This window comes from Bombus vancouverensis, chromosome 8 (assembly GCF_051014615.1).
Source record: "Bombus vancouverensis nearcticus chromosome 8, iyBomVanc1_principal, whole genome shotgun sequence".
In the NCBI taxonomy this organism is placed as follows: Eukaryota; Metazoa; Arthropoda; class Insecta; order Hymenoptera; family Apidae; genus Bombus; species Bombus vancouverensis.
The window spans coordinates 14,235,517-14,256,134 of NC_134918.1; the positions used below are offsets into that span (position 1 = coordinate 14,235,517).

Below are 20,618 nucleotides of genomic sequence, written 5' to 3' on the forward strand. Positions count from 1 at the left end.
AGCAGGCGCAAGAACAATTGCGTGATAAGCGAAAATCTGCGTCTAGAAGCTGCATCCTGGACCTCTAATCCAGTGTCGTTATAACTCGATAAGAGTAACTGGATCCAAATAAAAGACGTGAATGGTATAAGTCGCGTAATATTGAAAATTACCTGTGACACGAATGCTTGTTTGTCGCAATGTAGAGCTTCCTTGAGTGGTCCCTGACGTCAGAGACCGTCAGCACGAAGATTAGATATGAACCGACCTAAATATCTTGTTTCGTGGTGGTAGTGAAACGATAGCGGTTAAGCGAAATGTCGGAAACAGGACGAGAAAAATGTGGAAAATTCGCGAAGATATCAAGGATAGAAGATTCGTGCGTAGGATGTGAATAGTCGGTTTTGCTATTTCAGGCGCAGGCTGTTCTAGGTCAAGAACGCACGATACGTTGAAGCGAGGAAGAGTTACATATTCGAACTTCGAACTTTCCGCGTTACGAATTTAGATCGCAATTATTCGTCCACGTATTGCCGATAGATTTTACACTGATATCGAGACCGATACCGTAAGAGCCATTCACGAACTGCCCGATCATCGAGCTGTGAGGCAAGCGTGTTTATCGAGATATGAATGAAGACACAGTATAAGATATAAGAGGACCGACGAACAGCAGTCAGTATTGCGCTGAATCTTGATTTCGGTCGTACGCGATCTCCAGACTCGATACGTATCATTAGAGGATCAAGAGCGATTCAAACGCGGAGCAGATATGCGGTGAGGAGAATATTTTAGTTTTCACGCGGTTTGGCCGCGTTAACGTTAGAAAGCGATCATTTTAATTCGTGGAACGTTTGTTCAGGATCTGGGTACTATTTACTATTTTGTTGATTGTCACGGTGCTCGTCTCCGATGCGTTGGCGAAGAAGCCTGGCAAGGAAGTGGAGTCGAAGAAAGGACACGAAAGGAAAAAGAAGGATGTAGCGTATTCGAAGTGAGTTTGGAAAAGCGTAGTATGATGCACCGGATTGTATGCGTCGTGGCGTCAGTTACGCAATAATCGCTTTGCCCTCGGTAGCTTTTATCTGGTCACGGGTGACGGACGTTGCTTCTGCATCATTTCCCCGTGACTAAGTTCTGCTACGATGCTGATTTTCGTTATTTTAGGGAAGGAAAATGGAAGGATGGAGAGGGCAAGAACTTACAGCCGAGGAAGAGGAAGAACAGCGCGTCGGAGGAAAAGAACGCGGAGAGCTACTCTGAAAACGTTGTTGAAAATGAGGAATCAGAAAAAGGACACAAGTCGAAGAACAAGAAACTGAAAGGGAAAGAAAACGCCGACCCTCGAACCAATTCGAAGCACGAGTCTAAGAAGAAAACTAAATATTCTGGTGAGTCTCAAGAAGTGCACCAGAAAGATTCCAAGAGGTTGAAAGATAAGAAATTGAAAGATAAAAAAGTGGAAGAACAAAACAACTTGGAAAATGAAAAGAAGTCAAAGCGGAAAGTGGAAAGTGAAAATCTGGACAAGTCCGAGAAGGTGACGAAGGAAGGTAAGAAGAAGAAGGTCCAGAAGAAAGAAAAACAAACGAAGATGGAGGAAATAGAGGAAGCACCGTTGGAAGTGGAAGAAGAGGAGACTAAAGCGAAGTCGGTGTCGAAAAAAGACAAGAAGAAAGCTGAGAAGAACAAACGCGAAAAGAACAGGAAGAAGCGAGAGATACAAAATGACGAAGAACTAGATACGGAAACTCTGCCAGTTGTGGAAGAAGATCCGAAGATAGAGGAAGCGAACGGAAAGACGAAAAGCTGTTCGGTGGCGGAACTTGAAGAAGCGGAGGACAACGATACGAACGAGAATTGCGCGGATGAATGCAACGAAGCGTGACGTTTGAATAGTTAAACACGAACACATTCGAAAATATCATATTATATTATTCATGATTTATCGATAGGATATTGAGAAGATCGTTGAATTAATTTCGCACGAGTCAACAATGCTCGGCGGTATTGGTTCTAGCCAATACGATATCATAATGAATTATCGACCAATAACAACACGAAACGTTGTACGAAATCTGATTTATTTCATCTCTACCCACATCGCACAAACATTACGTTATTTACAAATAATAGTTGTCGGACAATCGCCTTAATTCGTTTACCTTTTCAAAGCGCGCTACCATAAATATACTGCATTGTTAACATGCGAAATATACATACACTTTGATAGAATAAATATATTTATAAATCGTTCTCTGATGTTTGCACTCAAACGTCTCTTCTCTTAATCCTCTCGGCCATCGAAATTCGCTCTCCAACCGGTTCCAATATTGTTCACCGATGAAATAAATTTCACGATCACCCGATTGCTGCTGGCCACGAACGGTGCCGGATCATCCTGCAAAGACAAATAAAAATTCGATAAAAACATCATTATCACCTTGCTCTTCAAATAGACTCAGCAATTGGTCTTATATTCTGATATCGAATTACCCCTCCACAGTAAGTAGTGGAAAGAACTTCCTCTCCAGTCGATGTGATATCGTAGATTTTCACAACGTTGTAATCGTAAGAGCAGCTCTTTTTCGTGCCGATGTCGAGTACTGGGAAAGTCAAGGCGGCTTTCAGGCCATTTGGCACGGTAATGTCCCAGACACACACCGTGTTATTGCGATATTCGTTGGGGTACATGGGTGACGTAAACGATCCGGCGTAATTAAATATACGACCACCGCAGCCACGACCTGTATGTGATTAATTGTTGCATACAACAAATAATTATTTTACGACGCGTGATTTCCTCACAGAATTATACACCATTTCCCACTGTTTTCACTTGTTTCATTCCTATTTGCCCTTCCCACGCACGATGCTTCCCACCTTCTACAAAATCTTTATCTATTTCCTAACACGCTCACGCAGCAATTCTCAAACAACGCACTGATTTTCAGTATTAATATCGAACACACTCTGTTCTCACCTGCGTCCGTAGTGGTATATGTGATGTCGTAGAACTCAAAGCTAGATGACCATTCGGACCGAGAATGTAAACTCAGCTTGTTTCCGGTACTGAAAATAGGACTGGGCACATCCATAGAGCACAACGACGCTACCAATTTACCAGTCAAATCACCATCGAACACCTAAGTGAACGCAACATGACCAAGTAGAAACAGAATCTTTGTCAAAGGATGTATAAATAGAAACGCGATTAGAACACTTGCTTGTAAGGAGCTCTTGGTGCACTCGTCCGGGTCGTAGAGCGAGAATTGGTTAAAATATAAAGAGATCGTGCGGTTTTTAGGCGCTGTTATCGTGATCCAACAATCAGTGATACCTTCGTGCACGATTCGACCTTGTTCCGCGGTGAAATTCCGATCGCACGTCGACTTTCCATATTCGAGTTTAAAACCTTTGTGACCTGCGCTAGAACCTTTGAACGTCACGTGCAGTTCGGTGCTGTAACTGTATCGACAAGGAAATTTAACTTTTTATGCTTAAATTTTGTACGTTTGGATTCTGTTTGACAACTCGTTACCTACCTATAGAAATCATGAGGCAAATTGTTGCCACAGTATTTGTACGAAGTGGATGGCGAAAAACCGCCCTATAATTTATTAAACCATACAAATTTGACAATATTAAATAATAATTTGGAAACAACAGTATACAAATATACATATAAAATTTGTAAATGTTATAGGTATTAAAAGATAAGTTTCATTACCGAATCATAAATTTCTGTCAGCATGTTTCCATTCCAAACGAAGTTCTCGCCGTAGCCCTCCTCGATGTACTTTCGATTCTGTATGAACATCGTTTCATGATGATACGATAACGATATTTCTGAACTGGATAAGTCATACGTTAAGCAACATACCCTGCCGTCTATGATTTCAACGTAGTCATCTTCGCACTGGTGGGAGTCAGCCAAATCGAAGTCTAAAAATTGTATCCTTAATCTTTCGGTGTATAGGTCTTCGGAACTTATTGTCCAATGACACCTTGTATTCGGTTCGTAATTATTCGGATAATTCGGCGAAGTCAGTATAAGTCTCGAGTTGTTCGCTATTGGGGCGGCATAGGCACATAACGCTGGAAAAATCGAACAACCGTTAAGCATCGAGCATTTTCTCGTTAATTAGTCGATATTTAATTGATTTCACCATCTAATGTGTCAAAGGTGCCCTCGACGCCAGCTCCTTCGAGCGTACCATCGCTGACGAATCGTATCCAAAGAGTGTTGGAACCGGATAATATAGGAAGCGGAGGTTGGTTGCCACAGAATTTTCCTAAAAGCTGGCTAAAAGGTCCGGCGCCGTCGCGAACCTAAACGACGTAACAAGAAGTTAAAGACATAACAATACAAAAGTTATCAGCAGATGGGAAAATTTTACCTCAAGGAAATCGCCAGTACATTCATTGTCGATAGTGGCATTTTTATTGATAGTTTTATTCTTGATATCCATGCTGTTGATAGTAAATTTGATAATTTTTCCCACTGATGTTATCACGTTCCAGTGACAGTCTTCCAGGCTATCGTACGTCGAATCTTTCTGTGTCTTGAATGTCTGACTATGAGAAGTAAGCAAATGAACGACTCCGCCGCAACCTGCTGCGACACTTTTCACAAAAAGTACCTGAGATAACGAAACGATTTGAAGATTAAGCGATTCTAGAAGAAAATGGCTTGTAATACGATTAAAAAGGCTGGAAATTCTAATTATAAACTACGTAGAAGTTACCTTTGCGGTGAAACCAGAATAGTGGCGGCTGTAATCCGCGTGGAACAAAACCCGCATGGAACTTGAGTTAGACTTTATGACTGGCAAATGTTCCGACAGATCTCCGCACAGTTTAGCTAGTCTATTCTGCTCGTTTTCCTCCAGGCCCTCGTAGATTGTCACGACATCGTATAAACAGCTGCAAGATTTATAGTGTTATCGTAAAATACCACTGTCACTATAATTCCTTCGAACTTGAATATCGGATAAGATACCTGTAGCTGGACTCGAGTACGAAACTTTCGAAACGGAGAACGATACTCTTGTCTGAAGGTGCTTGGATTTTCCAGACACAGTCCGTCCCTCCGAGGTATATGCCATCGCGTGTTAAGAGTTTAATGTCTCCAGGCTCTGTTATCGTTCCGCCACAGTCTTTCGAGATAGAAAGAAAAAAAGACATCGTTAAAAGACAAATTCTATTGAAAGTTTCGTAATTTTTTGACAGTATTGTTTATGATATGTGGCCATGAGTACCATTGAGATGATATTCGAATAGAAAACCGCTTCGTTGAATGAATCTATCGGTTCTAAAGATGATCTCTGCTTTGTTTGTCGCCTTTATTAAGGGTGGCTTATTCTCTCCGCAATAAACATTCTCCTCCATTACATACGTGTCCTCGTATGAAATCGTCACATTGTCGAGGTTACAGTCCTTGCGACCTATGATTAACGGAATCACCAAATGATGAATTTCAGTGGTATCTGTCACGTTCTCTTAGTAGCATTTATTCCTGCTTACTGTGTTCGATCTGGAATTCCTTGAAACTGATTATTATGCTTTCTTCTGGCGCCACGATAGTATAATTACAGAAGAAATTTGGCGGATAGAAGTTCGGATACGATGGCGATGTGATAATCTTCCGGTGAGAGGTGGCTTCGAAAACTCCACCGCAGTTCTCCTGCCAAACGGCGCGGAATCCGTCACCCTGGATCGCCTCGTTCGAATGGAAGATAACTTTCATACGATTGCTGGTCGAATTGAATGTCAACGGCGTGTTTCTACCGCAGACTTTTCCAAGATCCTTCCACATTCCTATGGAAGATTTATTCTTTGCGTCTGTCACCCAGTCGAACATCTACATCAGACAAAATATTCGAAAGATAAAATCTTCGACTATCTCGAGTTTGCAACACGTCATATCCCTACTGGTTTCGTGTCTATCGACTGCTTCATTTCTTGCCACGCTGGACAACGATAATAATAAGACCAAACATAACACACTATCGTTACTTTTCATGCTAACATGGTGCGTCGACGGAGTTCGTCGTCCGGATGAAACGGAAACCTATTGCACAATTTCATTACCATGCAAATTTCTCACGCACCTGTACGTAATCCTTCTCGCAGTTAGGGCTGCTCTCCAAATTGAAACGATCAACGAATACCAGGCCGACGTGATACCCGTTGTCCGCTATTATTTCCCAGATGCACTCCGCGTTGTTGGGATATTTCGCCGGGAACCTGTAGATACACGAAGAGTATAAATGAATCGCTCAATCAGATATTTCTCTGATTCATTTTGCGTTATCGTGTTTTCATTTACTTAGGGGATGATATTTCGCGACTGTTGCCATGAAGTGTGCCTCCACATCCGTCGTTCTCTGGTTCTAGGACGAACTCGAAGTCACTGGGATCCTCTACTGCTGTATATTCGATCCACAGCTGATTGGATATGCTGGTGATGTTATTAGGTTGCTCGTTACCGCAGAATTTGCCGATCTCTGGCGAGAATGGACCACCGTTCCTAAGAAACAAGCACATTGAAGAATTTGGAAGACGTGTAATCTTGAAACTAGAAGTATCGGAATGCTTTGGAATAACTCCAGTTCTTCTTTAACAGACACTTACTATGGTGTATTTTGGATGATTTTCGGAGACTTTTATTCATAAAATATAGGTATGTGTACAAAGCTTTGTTTCTCGCACTGATATCTTTGATTCAAATTTCACATTTCAACCGTCGCTAGTTCTAGAGATCTACAGAGGTTTGCAGTAAGTTATTTGTTTCCAAAGTACCTGATACTGATGTAATTCTTGTCACAGCCACCCAAGTGTAGTCTGTTGAAGTGGAGCTTGATCATTTCTCCATTGTCTGGATAATTTGCGTGCCAGACGCAATTAATAGGATAGGATATATTTTTAGGCGCCTGTATCACGTGCGTCAATCCGCTAAGAATGCCACCGCAAGGTTGCCATTCGTACTCGAGGGTGAAGCGCATCGGTGCACCGAAAGTACCGTTCACTATCTACAAATTTCAAACAGATATACGCTATGTGCAAAATGTATGTAACACCATCGTGTTTCCTTCGTTTGAGACTTACGGTCAACTCGTTCATCAGTTTGGGACTTCTCAAATACACCGGTTCCGAGAAGTTGCCGCAAATCATACCGATACCTTGGAAAATAAAAATATGTTCCACCATTCGTCGAATTTTAATGTATGTGATATAACGTGTATTTAAGTCTCACTTTCGTTCTAATCGTGCAAAGGATACTTTTAACGTTTGAAATTTTTCTACAAACTTTTCGAATAAACCTTTTAAATTCAAAAAAACCAACAGCAATTCTTTCGTATTTTCCTCGATTTTAAAAAATCGTCTAGCGATAGAAAGACACGATTCGGTTGACAATCACAATCTTACCACTCAAAGAGATGACCCGGTCCCGGAAGCAATATTTGGTTAAGGCGTATCCACGAATTTCGCCAATTAGGCCAACCACCTTTATCGACAATGTCACTCCAAGATGACTGCTATTTATTAGACTGTTCGGTGCTACTATGTTCCAGAGACAGAAATAGGACGACTCGTTGAAGGGTCGATATTTTGGTGGTGACAGATTACCTTTGATTTCTTGTATCACTCCACCGCAGGCTGAAAGTTTAGATAACAATATTGTTCATCGGACGATTGCACTTTTGATCTATCAAAGGAATATTTCTTTCACGAACGTACGAGGATTCGGTTCGGCACGGTACCGCAATTTGAAACCACGATAGCCTGGTGACGAGTAATAACCGATCATCATGGTATTGCTAGAGCTTATTATCATTCGATCTGTTGAATTCGATCGTATTGTCTTGATCCTGGATTTGAAGCGGAAATCATTGTAAAACTGAAAAAAAGATCAATTAACGGTTGAAATGGTAAAATGGTAAAAATTGCAAGGTCGTTGATAATTACCGTTACTGTGTAACCCAGTCGTGATTGAATTCCGGGCATGATATCCAAGTCCTGTAATTCAGCAACTACGTAATATCCTACCGGCAATTTAATTCTCCAGTCACAGTATCTGCAAAAGAATAGGAGTAGATAAAGTACGGAAGGTTTAATTTAACATAAATTTTCAATTGCGTACTTTGATCGCGTTGCGATATTGGGATAACCATTCGGCTTGATCGTGCCCATCATGTCAGTGATTTCACCTCCACAGACTGCAATAAACATTATTTATTGTCGTTTCATTTCCATTTCGATTCTCATTTGGTACTCACTTTCTTGACTAGCGGTAAAGTTAAGATTGAAACCCCGGTAGGATACGTATTCGATATCATCGCTTATGAACGTCACTACCGCTTCGTTGGATGCCGTTTCGACGGCTTCGGGTTTCACGAAACCGCAATACTTGCCAATTTCGACACCTGATAAAAAGTAAAAAAGAAGGGGAAGATCATAGGAAGGGTTCATCCACGTTGGGTCTAACTTGTAAGTCTGTTTCTACTTACTCGTTTTATTCACCGGCATCACTTCCTGGATTTGCACGTAATCCTTGCAAGTATGGCGGTTAGGTAAGTTTATATCTAAGAACGTGAACTTCAATGTGTGATCTGCTGGAGCGATTATTCGCCAAGTGCAATTATGATTTTTCGTGTAACCCAACGGATAATTCGGTGATGAGATAAAGCCATTGAGACCTCTGATGATCCCACCGCATAAATCTACAAGAAAAGCAACAGACTTTAGAAAATTATTTCAAAGGTGTGAATTTGTATGTATAACTTTGATTCACGAATGCAAAATATTTAGAACGAAGCAAATTGCGATATTACATATCATCTAACCTTTGATAGAGAGCACAGCTTTGAAACCATTCTTGGGCTCGGGGACGTCCGTGTAAAAGTGAACGTACATCATATTTTCGGTACTGACCATGCTGCTGGGAGCTGTGTCTTTACAGTATCTTCCTAACAGTCTGGAGTTGCCCGTTCCACCATCCCTGATTTCAACGTACTCCTTCTCACAGCTGAAATCCGTTTCCTCTCTTACTGTTCACGGAACTTGAACGATTTAATATAGCAAGTTAGCTGCTCACTGTTGGTACATCCAAGACTCACTTTAAGGAGGAACTCAAATCGAATCTTTCGATGAAATGGATGAATATCCTTTCTCTGCCAGGTGCTATTGCCGTCCACGTGCACTCGGAATATGTTGGAGGGATGTTCGGGTAATTCGGGGTGGCGATTTCCCACTCCTTCTGCTTGCTCGTCAGGTAGAATTCACCTCCGCAGTTCATGCTCACTTCGCTGAATAATTCATCAAATTTCTTCAAAAAATGTGACTTGACAGGTGTGGAACGTATTAATGGGTAAAAGAAATAGCCGTGATCACCTGTAGGTTAATTTAAAGTTGATATTGGACTGAATACCGTGCGCCTTTACGTATAGGCGATTTCCGGTGGTTTGAAGAGGGGTTGGTGTCACGAAACCGCAGTATTTTCCAGCTCCAAGTAAAGGTGACGCAATCTCTCCACCATTTTTCAACTATAAAAACAGTTAATCACGTATTTGAAGGAATTAAAAGATTATCATTGACACATTTAATATTGAATGCAAATTTACCATGAGAAAATTATTACTGCACGTCGAACTGGGATTTTTTATCGACATCTCAACGATGTTCACTTCTATCGTTCGCCCAGGCCTCACTGTGACCACCCACTCGCAAGAAATATCCCAACTATGCGACTGCAACCTCGATGTAACATTATTGATCTCGATCACTCCGTTTGGTCCAGAAAGCTTACCACCGCAAGCTGAGTTACATCGACAATGAACACCCTATATCGTGAATAATGTCCTCGAATGCAAGAGTACTTGAAAATATTTTTACCTTGGTAAACGTATGCGCTGAAGCCCGTTTCGTTCAAGTAGCTATCCGATTCGAACTTCACCGTCATCACGTTATCCGCCTCTATTGCCATCGACGTAGAATTCGATAGGCATAATTTGTGCAATAGATTCGCGTTACTCTCGTCTGTCAGGGCATTGCCGTTGTAAACTGTGACAAAATCTGCCACGCAGTTGTTGCTTTCTTCCAGATCCATGTATAATATTCTAAAGACCAAGTGAGTTCCAGGTGGAGAAGTGAAAATCCATACGCAACGAAGATTATCGGCATAGCCGTGCGGCCAGCCGGGCGACGTGATATCGTATCTACTACTGTTCTGTAGAGCCACTTCCATACTGCACTCTGACACTGTGGCAAGATACAATGTTACGTTTTAATCAACGACATTAACGATCTTCGAACTTACGTTTAACGGCTTCATTTTCCGTATTGCCATCATCGATGTTTCTTGGTATTTGAAGCCAATTAAGGGAGAACCAGCCACCATGTCGAAATACAAGGCTGACATCGATCGAAAATTCTATATTGACTACGTTACCAGTGGACGTGACGGACTGAGCTTGATCAAAATTGTGAATTTCCAACAAAACTGGCGCATTGTAATCGTAACCATCGTACACCTGTTCAAAACACGTAGTCGTTGTTATGGATTCAAAGTCTCTAGTAACCTCCGCGTTTAAAATTATACGTGTTAGTTATGATGTATTTTTCAAATTGTTGAGGCCAAGGGTTGTTGTGCCATAGCTAGTGACTTGAAATCTTGTAGCTATCGCATATCAAGAGTTTGATCGCTTAGAACGAAAGTTTAGGAATAGCAAGCGACCTACCTAAGGTTGCATTCCTTTAAAAAGGAGAAACATTGTTCTTAGAAGAATTAGCGACGGATTAAGGATGACAAGGATGGTTCCTGATAAAAGGACTGTGAGGAACAGTACTTTTGGAATCGTATAGGTGTTTGAATGATGCCGAGCAACACTTTTCCGCCTGCTATCAAATATTTGAAATATATATGTTTTTATATATACCTTGAGAGAGTTGATGCCAGTATCGAAATTGTTAATATATATATCCGTGATATCGATTCGAATTATCGACCCAAATTCGACTGTGATTCTCCACATGGTGTAGCTCTGTTTATAAGGAATCGGATAAAGCGGAGAAGTGATTGTTCCTACTGGTCCGCTTAGTTCGTCTCCACCTATCACTTGGAAATGAGCTCTGAACCCCTTCCCTGCGCCCTCGTTGTCGCTCTTGAACTTGATCCATAATTTTTTCGACGTTTGGACTGGTTCTGCGTTGGTTCCGCAGAAAGTATTGATCAGCTTCCCGATTCCACTGTCCTCTCGTATCTCCAAATAATCCATGTTACAGTCGTCGCTTTGCTGCAGATCGAAGTCGATGAAATTCAGGCGAAGTCTATTTCCGGGCGAGTTGTCCAGGATCCAGATGCACTCGGCGTTTAAGGGGTAACTGTCGGGGTAGTTCGGCGAGGCGATCTCTCCTTTATACGTCTTGTACGTTCCGCCGCATGCTGCAGTTCGATCAATAAGATTTAACGTTCGATTGAGTTAGATAATGGAAACTCAAATTTATCGATTTGACGAAATTGATCGATCTGTTTAGCATCGAAGCTCACGAAAGTATTCGAGCATTCGTGCACACATTTAACGAATATATTATATGCGTCGTACAAAATATTTTGACATTTCATAACTATCTATATTGGAAAAGCTTGAAACAAATCTGAAAATAAAATTTAAACGACCAATTATATGTTACGTTAAGTCGCAAAATTCAGTGAAACTATCTGTAACGCTAAATATTAACGTGACTATTCATGTTGCATACTAACTTCTTTTTAACTAAATGTATTTTTTTTATTTGTAGCAAATATCTTGTAACTTCCATATGCATTTCCAGATTGGTTTCAAACGTTATATTGGTATCAAATGTATAATCGTGTCTCGTCACAGTGCATACAAAACCGCTTAAAAATTCACAGATTAGTTACTACGAATGCAGTATACATTGAATATTCAATGTGTCGCGTAATAAATCGTTTTCAGTATCGAAAAGTTTGCCAAGAAAATATGAGAAACGATAAAAAAAAGCGGTCGCATCATTTACCTGAATCTAATACGGAATAGGTGAAGGAAAAGCGTGCTAACAATTCGTAGCTTGAGGTCACATGCACGGTAAGTGCATTACCGTTGCTGGTTATCGGCAAGGGTACAGTGTCAGTACCAGCATCCCAATGGCCTCGAGATGGCCCATCCAAACCTTCGCCATCGAACACCTCTAGATGAGTCCAGTCTACCACGTCTAGATCCAAATACGTGAATGTCACAGTGACATGATCGGCTGTTTTAAAAAATAGAAAAAAGAATTAATAATTGGAATACTTATTACGTAAAAGTCACAGGGGAACAAATCTGATAATTCATAATTGCTAAAGTAGTCTTTTAATATTTTGTAACAGAAAATGGAAAGAATCAGTTAGAACTAAAAATAGCTGATAGACTGACAAAATTTCGTAGAAACCTATCGAGAATCACTATTTTATTATCTTGCAATAAATTATGAAAAGATCATAAAAACTAAATGGTAAGAATATTTTGGTAACACAGGATTAATTGACAACTGAATTAAAAACTGAATTTAAAAACTGTTCCCTTGTAGAAAAAAAAATGGGAAACGTGACTTATCATCTTCTTTCTCTGCACGTTTCAAAATAGATTAGTTAAAAACCTAAACAGATTATCTGAGAAAAAAGAAAGACTGTTTATGATGGGACGACTATCTAATATGGCGGAACTGTACCTAGATCTTCGGCAACCAATATCCATGTACAGCTTCCATCGGAAAGAGCGTCGGTGGTGTAAGTTGCATATGGAACGACGTACCCTTGATCGCGTACAATGATACGAGCGCCGCAGTCTTTACGATACCGTGCTTGGAATCCTTTCGCTCCTAATATTCTGTCTGTTCTCATAACAACTAACATCTCATTGCTGGTTGATTCGTAAGAGGGTGGCAGTTCGTTCCCGCAGTGGGTGCCTAACAACGGCGAGTCCGTTGTCGGCCCATCGTATATCTGTTACAAAAGTCACAATTTTCTACACCTTGTTCCATTTAGTTTTCCCAACTTCAAACAAATATTTAATGTATAACCTGAACATAATCGTCGGTGCAATTCCTACTGTCCTCGATATCGAAGTCCAAGAAGGTCATATTAACGATGTAATTTTGATCAACTTGTATCAACCACTTGCAATTTTGACTATGCGGATAGTTTTTCGGGTAATTCTTGGAGAATATGATTCCTGTATCGGTGGTAAATCTGCCACCACAGGTGATGGGAACGCTTTTGTAACTGGCGTTAAATCCACGGGTCGCATACGTGACGTCGGAATGGAACTTGACGAACATCTGGTTCCCGAAGCTGGTGTACACTACAGGTTTAGGCGAGTAGCAGATTTCGACTAATTTCGGTGCGCTCTCGTCCTTGCCGCTGAAAATTTGGACCTTGTCGAAGTAGCAGTCCATCTGCTTCTCGGTGTTTATCTAAAAGAACAAGATTAAATACGCGAAAGATTTTTATTCGTCGTTGACTGTCGGAGAACGTTCATCTCAAGATACCAACATCGTGGAGTGTCAGTTCGATGCTGTGCGAGAAATCGACCTCGATCAACCATTCGCAGTCGACGTTCGAGGGATAAGCGGACGGATATCCGGGTGACGTGAACGAGTCGAAGGGCCTTGTCAGATGTCCACCGCAACCATCGACAACCCATTCCAGTCGGAATCCGTTGGAATTGAGGAAACCGTCGGTGACGAATTTCAGGTGTACTTGGTGGTCCGACGAATGAATTTTGGGTGGAAGGACGTTGGAATCACAGAATTTCCCGAGCTGCGTATGAGGACCACCGTCGTAACCTTCGTACACCTCCAGATAGTCATAGTCGCACGAGTTGGTATAGCTCGTCCCTTCGAGGTCAAAATGAGAGAAGGTGATGTTGATCTTGTTGCCTATAGGGGCGTCAATCGTCCAGCTGCAGTTTGCATTCTTCTCGTACGTGTACGGGAAATTGGGAGATTCTATCACGCCGTAGAAGCCGTGTAATGTGTTTTGGCATACTGTAAAGGGAATGCGTTTTGTTATATATAGATACATCCAATAATTACATAATGAATAATTAAGGTCCATTAGTTTACCACTGAACCTATACAAGTAAAAAATTGGCAACGTGTAGGAAGAAACAATTTGATACATAATACACGTATATCGGCAGGTGTCGAGCACCGATGCAGATGGATCAATCAATAAAATTTTAACGCAATCACCGAGGAAAGCGACTCACCTGTTTCATATTTCAGATGGAAACCGCGACCAGAATTCGTAAAGTCGGAGCGGAACTCTATGTTTAGCACGTTACTCTTCGACATAATAATTTTTGGATAAGGATATTGGCAGTATCTCTGGCCGTTTCGACGATTGTTCCCTTCGTATATCTCGATATAGTCGTATCTACACTTCGTGTGCTCCTCCAGTTGCAGATCGACTACTAGCAACCGTATCAAACTGCCCGCCGCCACCGCGATCGTCCATTTACATTCCGCTCGGTGCATGTACGGTTCAGGATAATTCGGAGATATGATGTCGCCGGTGACGCCGTTCATAGTTCCACCACAGCCTGAAACATCGAAGAAAACGATTTTCGATCTCAGAAATATTCTTTAGTCGATCGTTAAACTTTGTATCTTTCGAAGAATTCATCTTGTACCTATGGTCGTGCTGTCCCATTCTATACGGAATCCGCTGAACGATATCGTTTGGTCAGATACAAATTTCAGGTACAATTGACTGGTCTGACTAATTATTTCCGCGGGGACATCGGTTTTACAAAATTTTCCGATCAATGGAGAAGTTGCATAGCCACCGTTCCTAATAAGAAGTGAAGAAAATCGTTTATTATATTAATTTCTTTTCAGGACATTTGAGTATATATTAGAGCATTCAAAGTTTAAAGTCTACCTGATTTCTAGATAATCGAAATCGCAATTTGGATGATTTTCCAAATGGAAGTGCGTCACATTGAGAATCACCTTTTGCTTGCTTGGAGCTTCGATCACCCACGTGCATTCCCTTCTGTTTGGATAATTTTTCGGATAATTTGGCGATTGAATAACGCCCGTTACCTTAACGAAATGACCACCACAACTTTTCCTGGCGTCGAGGAAGAGATACGTGGCAGTAAATCCTTCGCGGGTTATCGTCGAATCGGAACGGAAAATCAAAGTCAATTCGTTGCTTTGCGTCATTATTATCGGCGGTTTGGTATCGCCACAAAAGCTATGAAATTGAAGAACAACATCGTTATTGACAATTCCAAATCGTCCGATCGTCATATGAAAATTCAAACATACGTTCCTATCTCCTCTTTGTTGGTCATGTAATTTTCGTATGCCTTGACATAGTCGTGTTGACAACGAATTTGTCTTTCCAAATCGAATGTCAACCAGGTGAGTTGCACAACATAACCTAGCGGGGCCTGTATCGTCCATATGCATGTTTCGCCGTTGCGGTAGTGACCGTATTCGGTGGTCGTCTGAATCGTTCCGCTGGTTTCTGTGTATAATCCTCCACATCCTTTGGAATAAATCATGTGTTAGGAATTCATCGAGTAACTCGCAATCCAGTAGAAATTTAAGAAAGAAGCTATTCGTTTATTTTGGAAAATATCCAATTCGAAATCGTTAAACGAAGCACTACCATTAAATCACGGATTTTCACGCATTTTCCGGCGCAATTTGAGGGCGCAAAAATGCACGTAATATGCGAAAGTATGTAAAATATTCAAAGTATTGATCCAGTTATAGTGTTTAGTTATATAATTTAGATTCATTCGTTGAACGATTTTTATAAAAGTATAAATTTGCACAAAGATCAGCAGTTTCGTTATCATCTGCACAAAATTCCTTTAATTCCTCGGTATTCTTATACTTCCTCCTGCAATATTCCACTTACTGTTTGTAATCGTCGTGTAATTCGCCCGGAAGTGGATTTGGCTATGGACCCAAGCCTTGGACTGATACTTGAGTAACATAACATTTTGTGTGGAATAGAAGTTTAAACCGTCGGAGGATACGATAGCGTTACAAAGATGAGCGAGACGCGGAGCGTTCTCGTTGGGGCCGTCATACACATCGAGAAAACTTGTCACACAAGAGGGTAGCCTGTTTTCTCCAAGCATCGCGTCGTCTTCAAATGGCCAGTTGTATGTATCCTGCCAGTTGTATCTCTCTGGCCAGTTGAGAGTGGGAACTCTCCAGTGATTCCAATGATGAAATCTAATCGGCCTCGGGCTTCTATATGGAATCCTCAGCTGAGTACTAATATTCATCTCGAGCATATTTAGTACGATTCTTTTGTTAGGCGGTTGCTTGATCTCGTAGACACAGTTAACGGTATCAATCCCGTCTGCAGTCATGGATGATTCGATAATTGCTGAATCATCTGTGAATAGCTTGCCACATACTGTGTTATAGGAGAGGGTGAAGCTGCCATCTGAGTACATTTTAGATGTGAAAATAATCAGCAACACGTTCGTGCTCGACTTTATCGTGGGCGGAGTCATAGTACCACAGTATCGTTGGAGCAATGGAGATTCGCTGGTATCTCCATCGTAAATCTGATAAAAAAATGAATAATGTCAAAATATTTCTATCTTACAAAATTCATTTTAGAATTCTGAAGTGAAGATTGGGAGAGAAGATACCTCGAGTTTTTGCATTCGACATTCGGTATCCGAGAGCTCTAACTTAGGCCAGGTAATTTCTATCCGTTTACCAACAGCTGTCTGGATTTTCCATTCGCATTCTATATCTTGAATATTTGTGATCGTAGGACTACTAACGGTACCGGTAGGAGTGGTATATACGTCGTTACAACCAGGAACGCCTGAAAAAATGGCGATTTATAATTTTGGATGACTTGAAGGAAGTAGAAGTTCGAATTTATTCTTGAAATTTCAATTACCTTCGATGGCAGAGTAGTGAATTTGGAAGCCAGCATCTTGTCCAGCACTGTCAGAGTGGAAATAAATTACAGCTTTGGAAGCTGGCACAACAAGAGGCGGCGGATGAGTGTGATTACAATAAAGCCCCAGTCGTTCGTTATGTATAGTGCTGATCTGTGAACAATCGACAGAAATACGAATATATTTATATGAACGTGGAGAGTGACTCGACAAATCACACTTACCTCGAGGAAATCGGCTTCGCAGGATGGATGTTCCTCGAGCATCAATTGCCCGAAATGAATCTGTATTCTCTTTGAGGATTTAACGGTAATCGTCCAGTAACAGTCTCTGTTCGGCGGATACCTACCTGGCGATCCGGGAGAACTGATCGTGCCGTAATCATTCGTCAAAGTGCCTCCGCAAACGGGCTCGATACTATTCCATTCAAACGCGAATCCGTCGTGGGATATGCTGTTATCCGAATGGAACCAAAAGTACAGAGAGTTGTGAGAGGACACGATATTTCCATTCTTGAGGGGGAAAGTGTTGCCGCAAAATCTGCCAATCATCTGACTACCGGCGTTCCTGCCGTCGTGTATCTGAAACGCGTCATCCAATTAACGGCTTGATCGACGATACGAGTAGAATATGACGAAAATAAATGGAAATATAGATCGATCGACGTGATACCTGTAAAAAGTCGTATTTACAGTCGGTCGAATGTTCTAGGTTGAAACGGGTGAACGTGACGTTCAACACGAGCGAACTGTTGGTGACTAGAACCCAGGCACAGCTCAGTCCGTGCTGATAAACGTTTCCACCGATCGGGAACTCGAGATGTCCCAAGGGATTGCGGGACACACCGCCGCAGGTCTGCCGTGGCGTTTCGCATCTGTTGCCAGTGTACGTCGACGGACAGTCGCAGGTTTGCACGCCGTTAGAAATCACGCAGACACCGCTATTTTTACAGGGATTCGGTACACATGGATCTCTGACGTCACACGTGCTCCCTGATATAATTCGAAATATTATTTATCGTTGGCTAAATGGCAATTAAGAATAATATATTCTTACCGGTGTATCCAGCATTACAGATGCAAGTGTAGGTGGTGCCATGGATAGTGCACTTTCCGTGCACACAAGGATTACTAGCGCAAGGTGAATGAGCAGATATCTCGGTCGATTGACAACCGTTCGGGCCGAGTCCATCGCCCACCATACCGGCTGGACAACGACAGATCACGTAGGCGCTCGTGAGAGCTGGGTTCTCGATGCATGTGGCTAACGGATGACAGCCGCCGTTGTTGATGGCGCAGCTACCAACGTAGACACAAGTGACACCGTCACCGCTGTATCCTCTGGGACAGGGACCGCACATTCTTGAACCCTGTTTAACATTCATGTATATTCTAGCTCGTTCAAAAATTTCTTCGATTTATCTCGCTGTACATTGATATATACGATATCTCAATATGTACTTTATTTGACAAATATTATTACTGGTACTGGCATGAATTTTCTAAATTACCATGGTATTGATGCATTGAACTCTGGGAGCTGTGCTGCAACCTCCGTTGTCGATCATACATTCGTCGATATCCGCACAATAATAACCATTCCCTGAGTATCCTTGAGGACAAGAATCACAGAAGAACGTTCCGGGAGCATTTCGACAAGCAACCCAAGGATTCACAGAACACGGTCTATGGTTTTCGGAGCATTCGTCCACGTCTTTGATACAAGCTGGATTAGTACCCTCGGATTGCCAACCCTGAAAGAATACAAAATTTCGATTGCATACCGGAAACGATGAAATTATGATAGATGAAATTAGATGTTTCGTGGTATATACTTGGTCGCAAATACAGGTGTAACCAAGTGGAGAACCTTCTTTGCTAACGCAGACACCGTGACCACATAGTTCGTTGGAGTTTTCCGGTTTGCAAATGGAAGACTTCTTCGTGCAATGGAGACCGTACCATCCTGCTGTGCAATCGCAACTGAAAAATAAGTAAAATAAAGTTAGTAAACGTAGAATATCGTAAAACACTGGTGTAACAGTTTCTCATGAGAAACAAACTGTTTAAGAACCTGTACGATCCTGGAAGATTATGGCAGGTGGCTCCATTTTGGCATCCAAGATCTGTTCCTAATAGTCGGACGCACTCATTTACATCCACGACACAATTTGGACCCTATGGCGTGCACGCAAATAAATATTTGTATAGAAAACTTAGAAGAAATAGTTAACTTCGTTAATATTTTACTATTTACCTCCCAATTTGATGGACAATGACACTGGTATCCTTCGTAAAGATCCTGACACGTACCACCATTCAGACAAGGATTGCTACTACATTCGTTTGTCTTCAGCTTCAATTCTATCGATTTTACTTTTTCTTCTATTCGCTTTACCTAGACATATTTCAACAGTTATTTAAATATTCTCTGCTAAATATACGTCATGCAAAATATTTAGTCGGAACTTTTGTACATACTCGAGCCATCATATGAATTCTTAAGTTCATTCCAGGCGTAGACTGCAAGTGATCAATTGAACGAAGTGTTAATTATTAAACATCGGTTAAGTTCAACAAAATGATTCGTCGTAAAGAAAATCTTATTTCAAGAGATACTTACTCGATTTGCTGATTGAGCTCCCGGCTGCAACGTGCTATTTCCTTCTCCAAATCCTCTCATCATGGCTATTCTTTTCTCCAAACCCTCGGGACCCTCCACAACCTGTATCAATCGTTGTAAATTCGATTCCACTTCGCTCAGGTATCCCATTCTCCATCTTTCGATTAAACGTGTCGCGCTTACCGCCTAAAAAAAGAAACGAGACGAATTACGTCATTAACGAGAAAATCATCCGTACCACTGTTCAGTTCTTGAGGAAAATAGTGTCTCCATACAGCGTTCGCGACTTCAAGCAAATTAATTTCGTTCACGTTTAAGTGGCCATCTCCCAAGATCTTCAGGGTGATGTTCTTGTCCTTCGCGGAGGAAATGAACAGATTTCCGTCCCGAGACTCCAACACAGGCCTGGAACGCGTTAAAAATTACGTTTTATGCAATGTGGTACGAGCAGAAAGTTTTTTTTCTTTCGGATGAAGATCGGATCTGGCGGAAATTGTGTTCTCCAGACCTTTCGTCCATCCATGCCGCGCAGAATCCCAACCAAGTCAACAGCAACCATTGCGATCTCGTAGCCATGTCGCTACGATGGTTTGAAGCGTACGCGATCGAATTTTTATTATAGCATCTCTTGCCGGATGCTACACGTGATCTTTCTCGTTTTGAAGTTCGTAGAAGACTGCATCGAATGGTTAGAAACGATGCATGTCGTCGGTCGAAAGTGGGCGTATTTCAGTACACTTATCGAAATCCACCCAGTATCGGTTACATGTTCATTATTCGATTCGTTTCTTTTTTTTTATAACATAGTTCGTTTTGCCAAAAATGTTCGTTTAACAATTTTATTTTCCAAATTTAAGTTTGATAAGTTCCTTTTAACTGTCGTTAGGACACTCACTTTTCGGTTTGCGTTTAAAACTTTCTTTATCTCGCAACGTATTTAAACGTATATGATTTTTAAATATTTCTTTAACGTATCGAAACATAAATAAGTAAATTTAAAGCTTAGTTTATCACTGAAGCACTATTTCGACGAATCGATTTCATTTGAAAAATACCTTGTTA

The 20,618-nt window shown here is 41.3% G+C and overlaps 2 protein-coding genes across 2 annotated transcripts; one reads left to right on the forward strand and one right to left on the reverse strand.

The window, feature by feature from the left end:
• Window positions 1–400: 400 nt before the first annotated feature.
• On the forward strand, window positions 401–2,235 carry LOC117158016 (uncharacterized). Its single transcript, XM_033336474.2, has 3 exons — window positions 401–756; window positions 842–973; window positions 1,147–2,235. Exons 1-3 carry the CDS (start codon window positions 752–754, stop codon window positions 1,865–1,867), a joined length of 858 nt encoding a protein of 285 aa, XP_033192365.1. The 5' UTR covers window positions 401–751; the 3' UTR covers window positions 1,868–2,235.
• On the reverse strand, window positions 2,047–20,219 carry Cubn (Cubilin). The gene is made up of 52 exons (XM_033336413.2): window positions 20,065–20,219; window positions 19,832–19,961; window positions 19,557–19,742; window positions 19,415–19,456; window positions 19,191–19,331; window positions 19,008–19,111; window positions 18,769–18,916; window positions 18,445–18,687; window positions 17,991–18,303; window positions 17,607–17,926; window positions 17,159–17,515; window positions 16,934–17,087; window positions 16,674–16,855; window positions 15,923–16,586; window positions 15,322–15,544; window positions 14,930–15,247; window positions 14,679–14,839; window positions 14,256–14,588; window positions 13,538–14,031; window positions 13,066–13,458; window positions 12,715–12,988; window positions 12,022–12,255; window positions 10,920–11,425; window positions 10,301–10,514; window positions 9,877–10,242; window positions 9,606–9,799; window positions 9,376–9,527; window positions 9,102–9,290; window positions 8,829–9,010; window positions 8,493–8,705; window positions 8,262–8,408; window positions 8,126–8,201; window positions 7,951–8,059; window positions 7,723–7,882; window positions 7,411–7,641; window positions 7,090–7,163; window positions 6,784–7,013; window positions 6,311–6,511; window positions 6,093–6,228; window positions 5,506–5,842; window positions 5,241–5,426; window positions 4,982–5,138; window positions 4,728–4,905; window positions 4,380–4,622; window positions 4,149–4,311; window positions 3,863–4,077; window positions 3,710–3,787; window positions 3,525–3,589; window positions 3,207–3,447; window positions 2,963–3,125; window positions 2,476–2,726; window positions 2,047–2,380 (listed from the first exon to the last, which is right to left on the reverse strand). Exons 1-52 carry the CDS (start codon window positions 20,130–20,132, stop codon window positions 2,267–2,269), a joined length of 11,253 nt encoding a protein of 3,750 aa, XP_033192304.2. The 5' UTR covers window positions 20,133–20,219; the 3' UTR covers window positions 2,047–2,266.
• Between the last annotated feature and the right edge of the window lie 399 nt (window positions 20,220–20,618).

What these genes read in the sequence shown, in the direction of transcription:
- LOC117158016 (XM_033336474.2), top strand. An exon ending in AAGGATGTAGCGTATTCGAA is followed by an intron (nt 974 to 1,146) that starts GTGAGTTTGGAA and finishes TCGTTATTTTAG; the next exon opens with GGAAGGAAAATGGAAGGATG.
- Cubn (XM_033336413.2), bottom strand. Translation starts at nt 20,132, where the DNA reads ATGGCTACGAGATCGCAATGGTTGCTGTTGACTTGGTTGGGATTCTGC. An exon ending in CTATTCCGTATTAGATTCAG is followed by an intron (nt 11,426 to 12,021) that starts GTAAATGATGCG and finishes ATCGAACTGCAG; the next exon opens with CATGCGGCGGAACGTACAAG. An exon ending in GATGCCGGTGAATAAAACGA is followed by an intron (nt 8,409 to 8,492) that starts GTAAGTAGAAAC and finishes ACTTTTTATCAG; the next exon opens with GTGTCGAAATTGGCAAGTAT.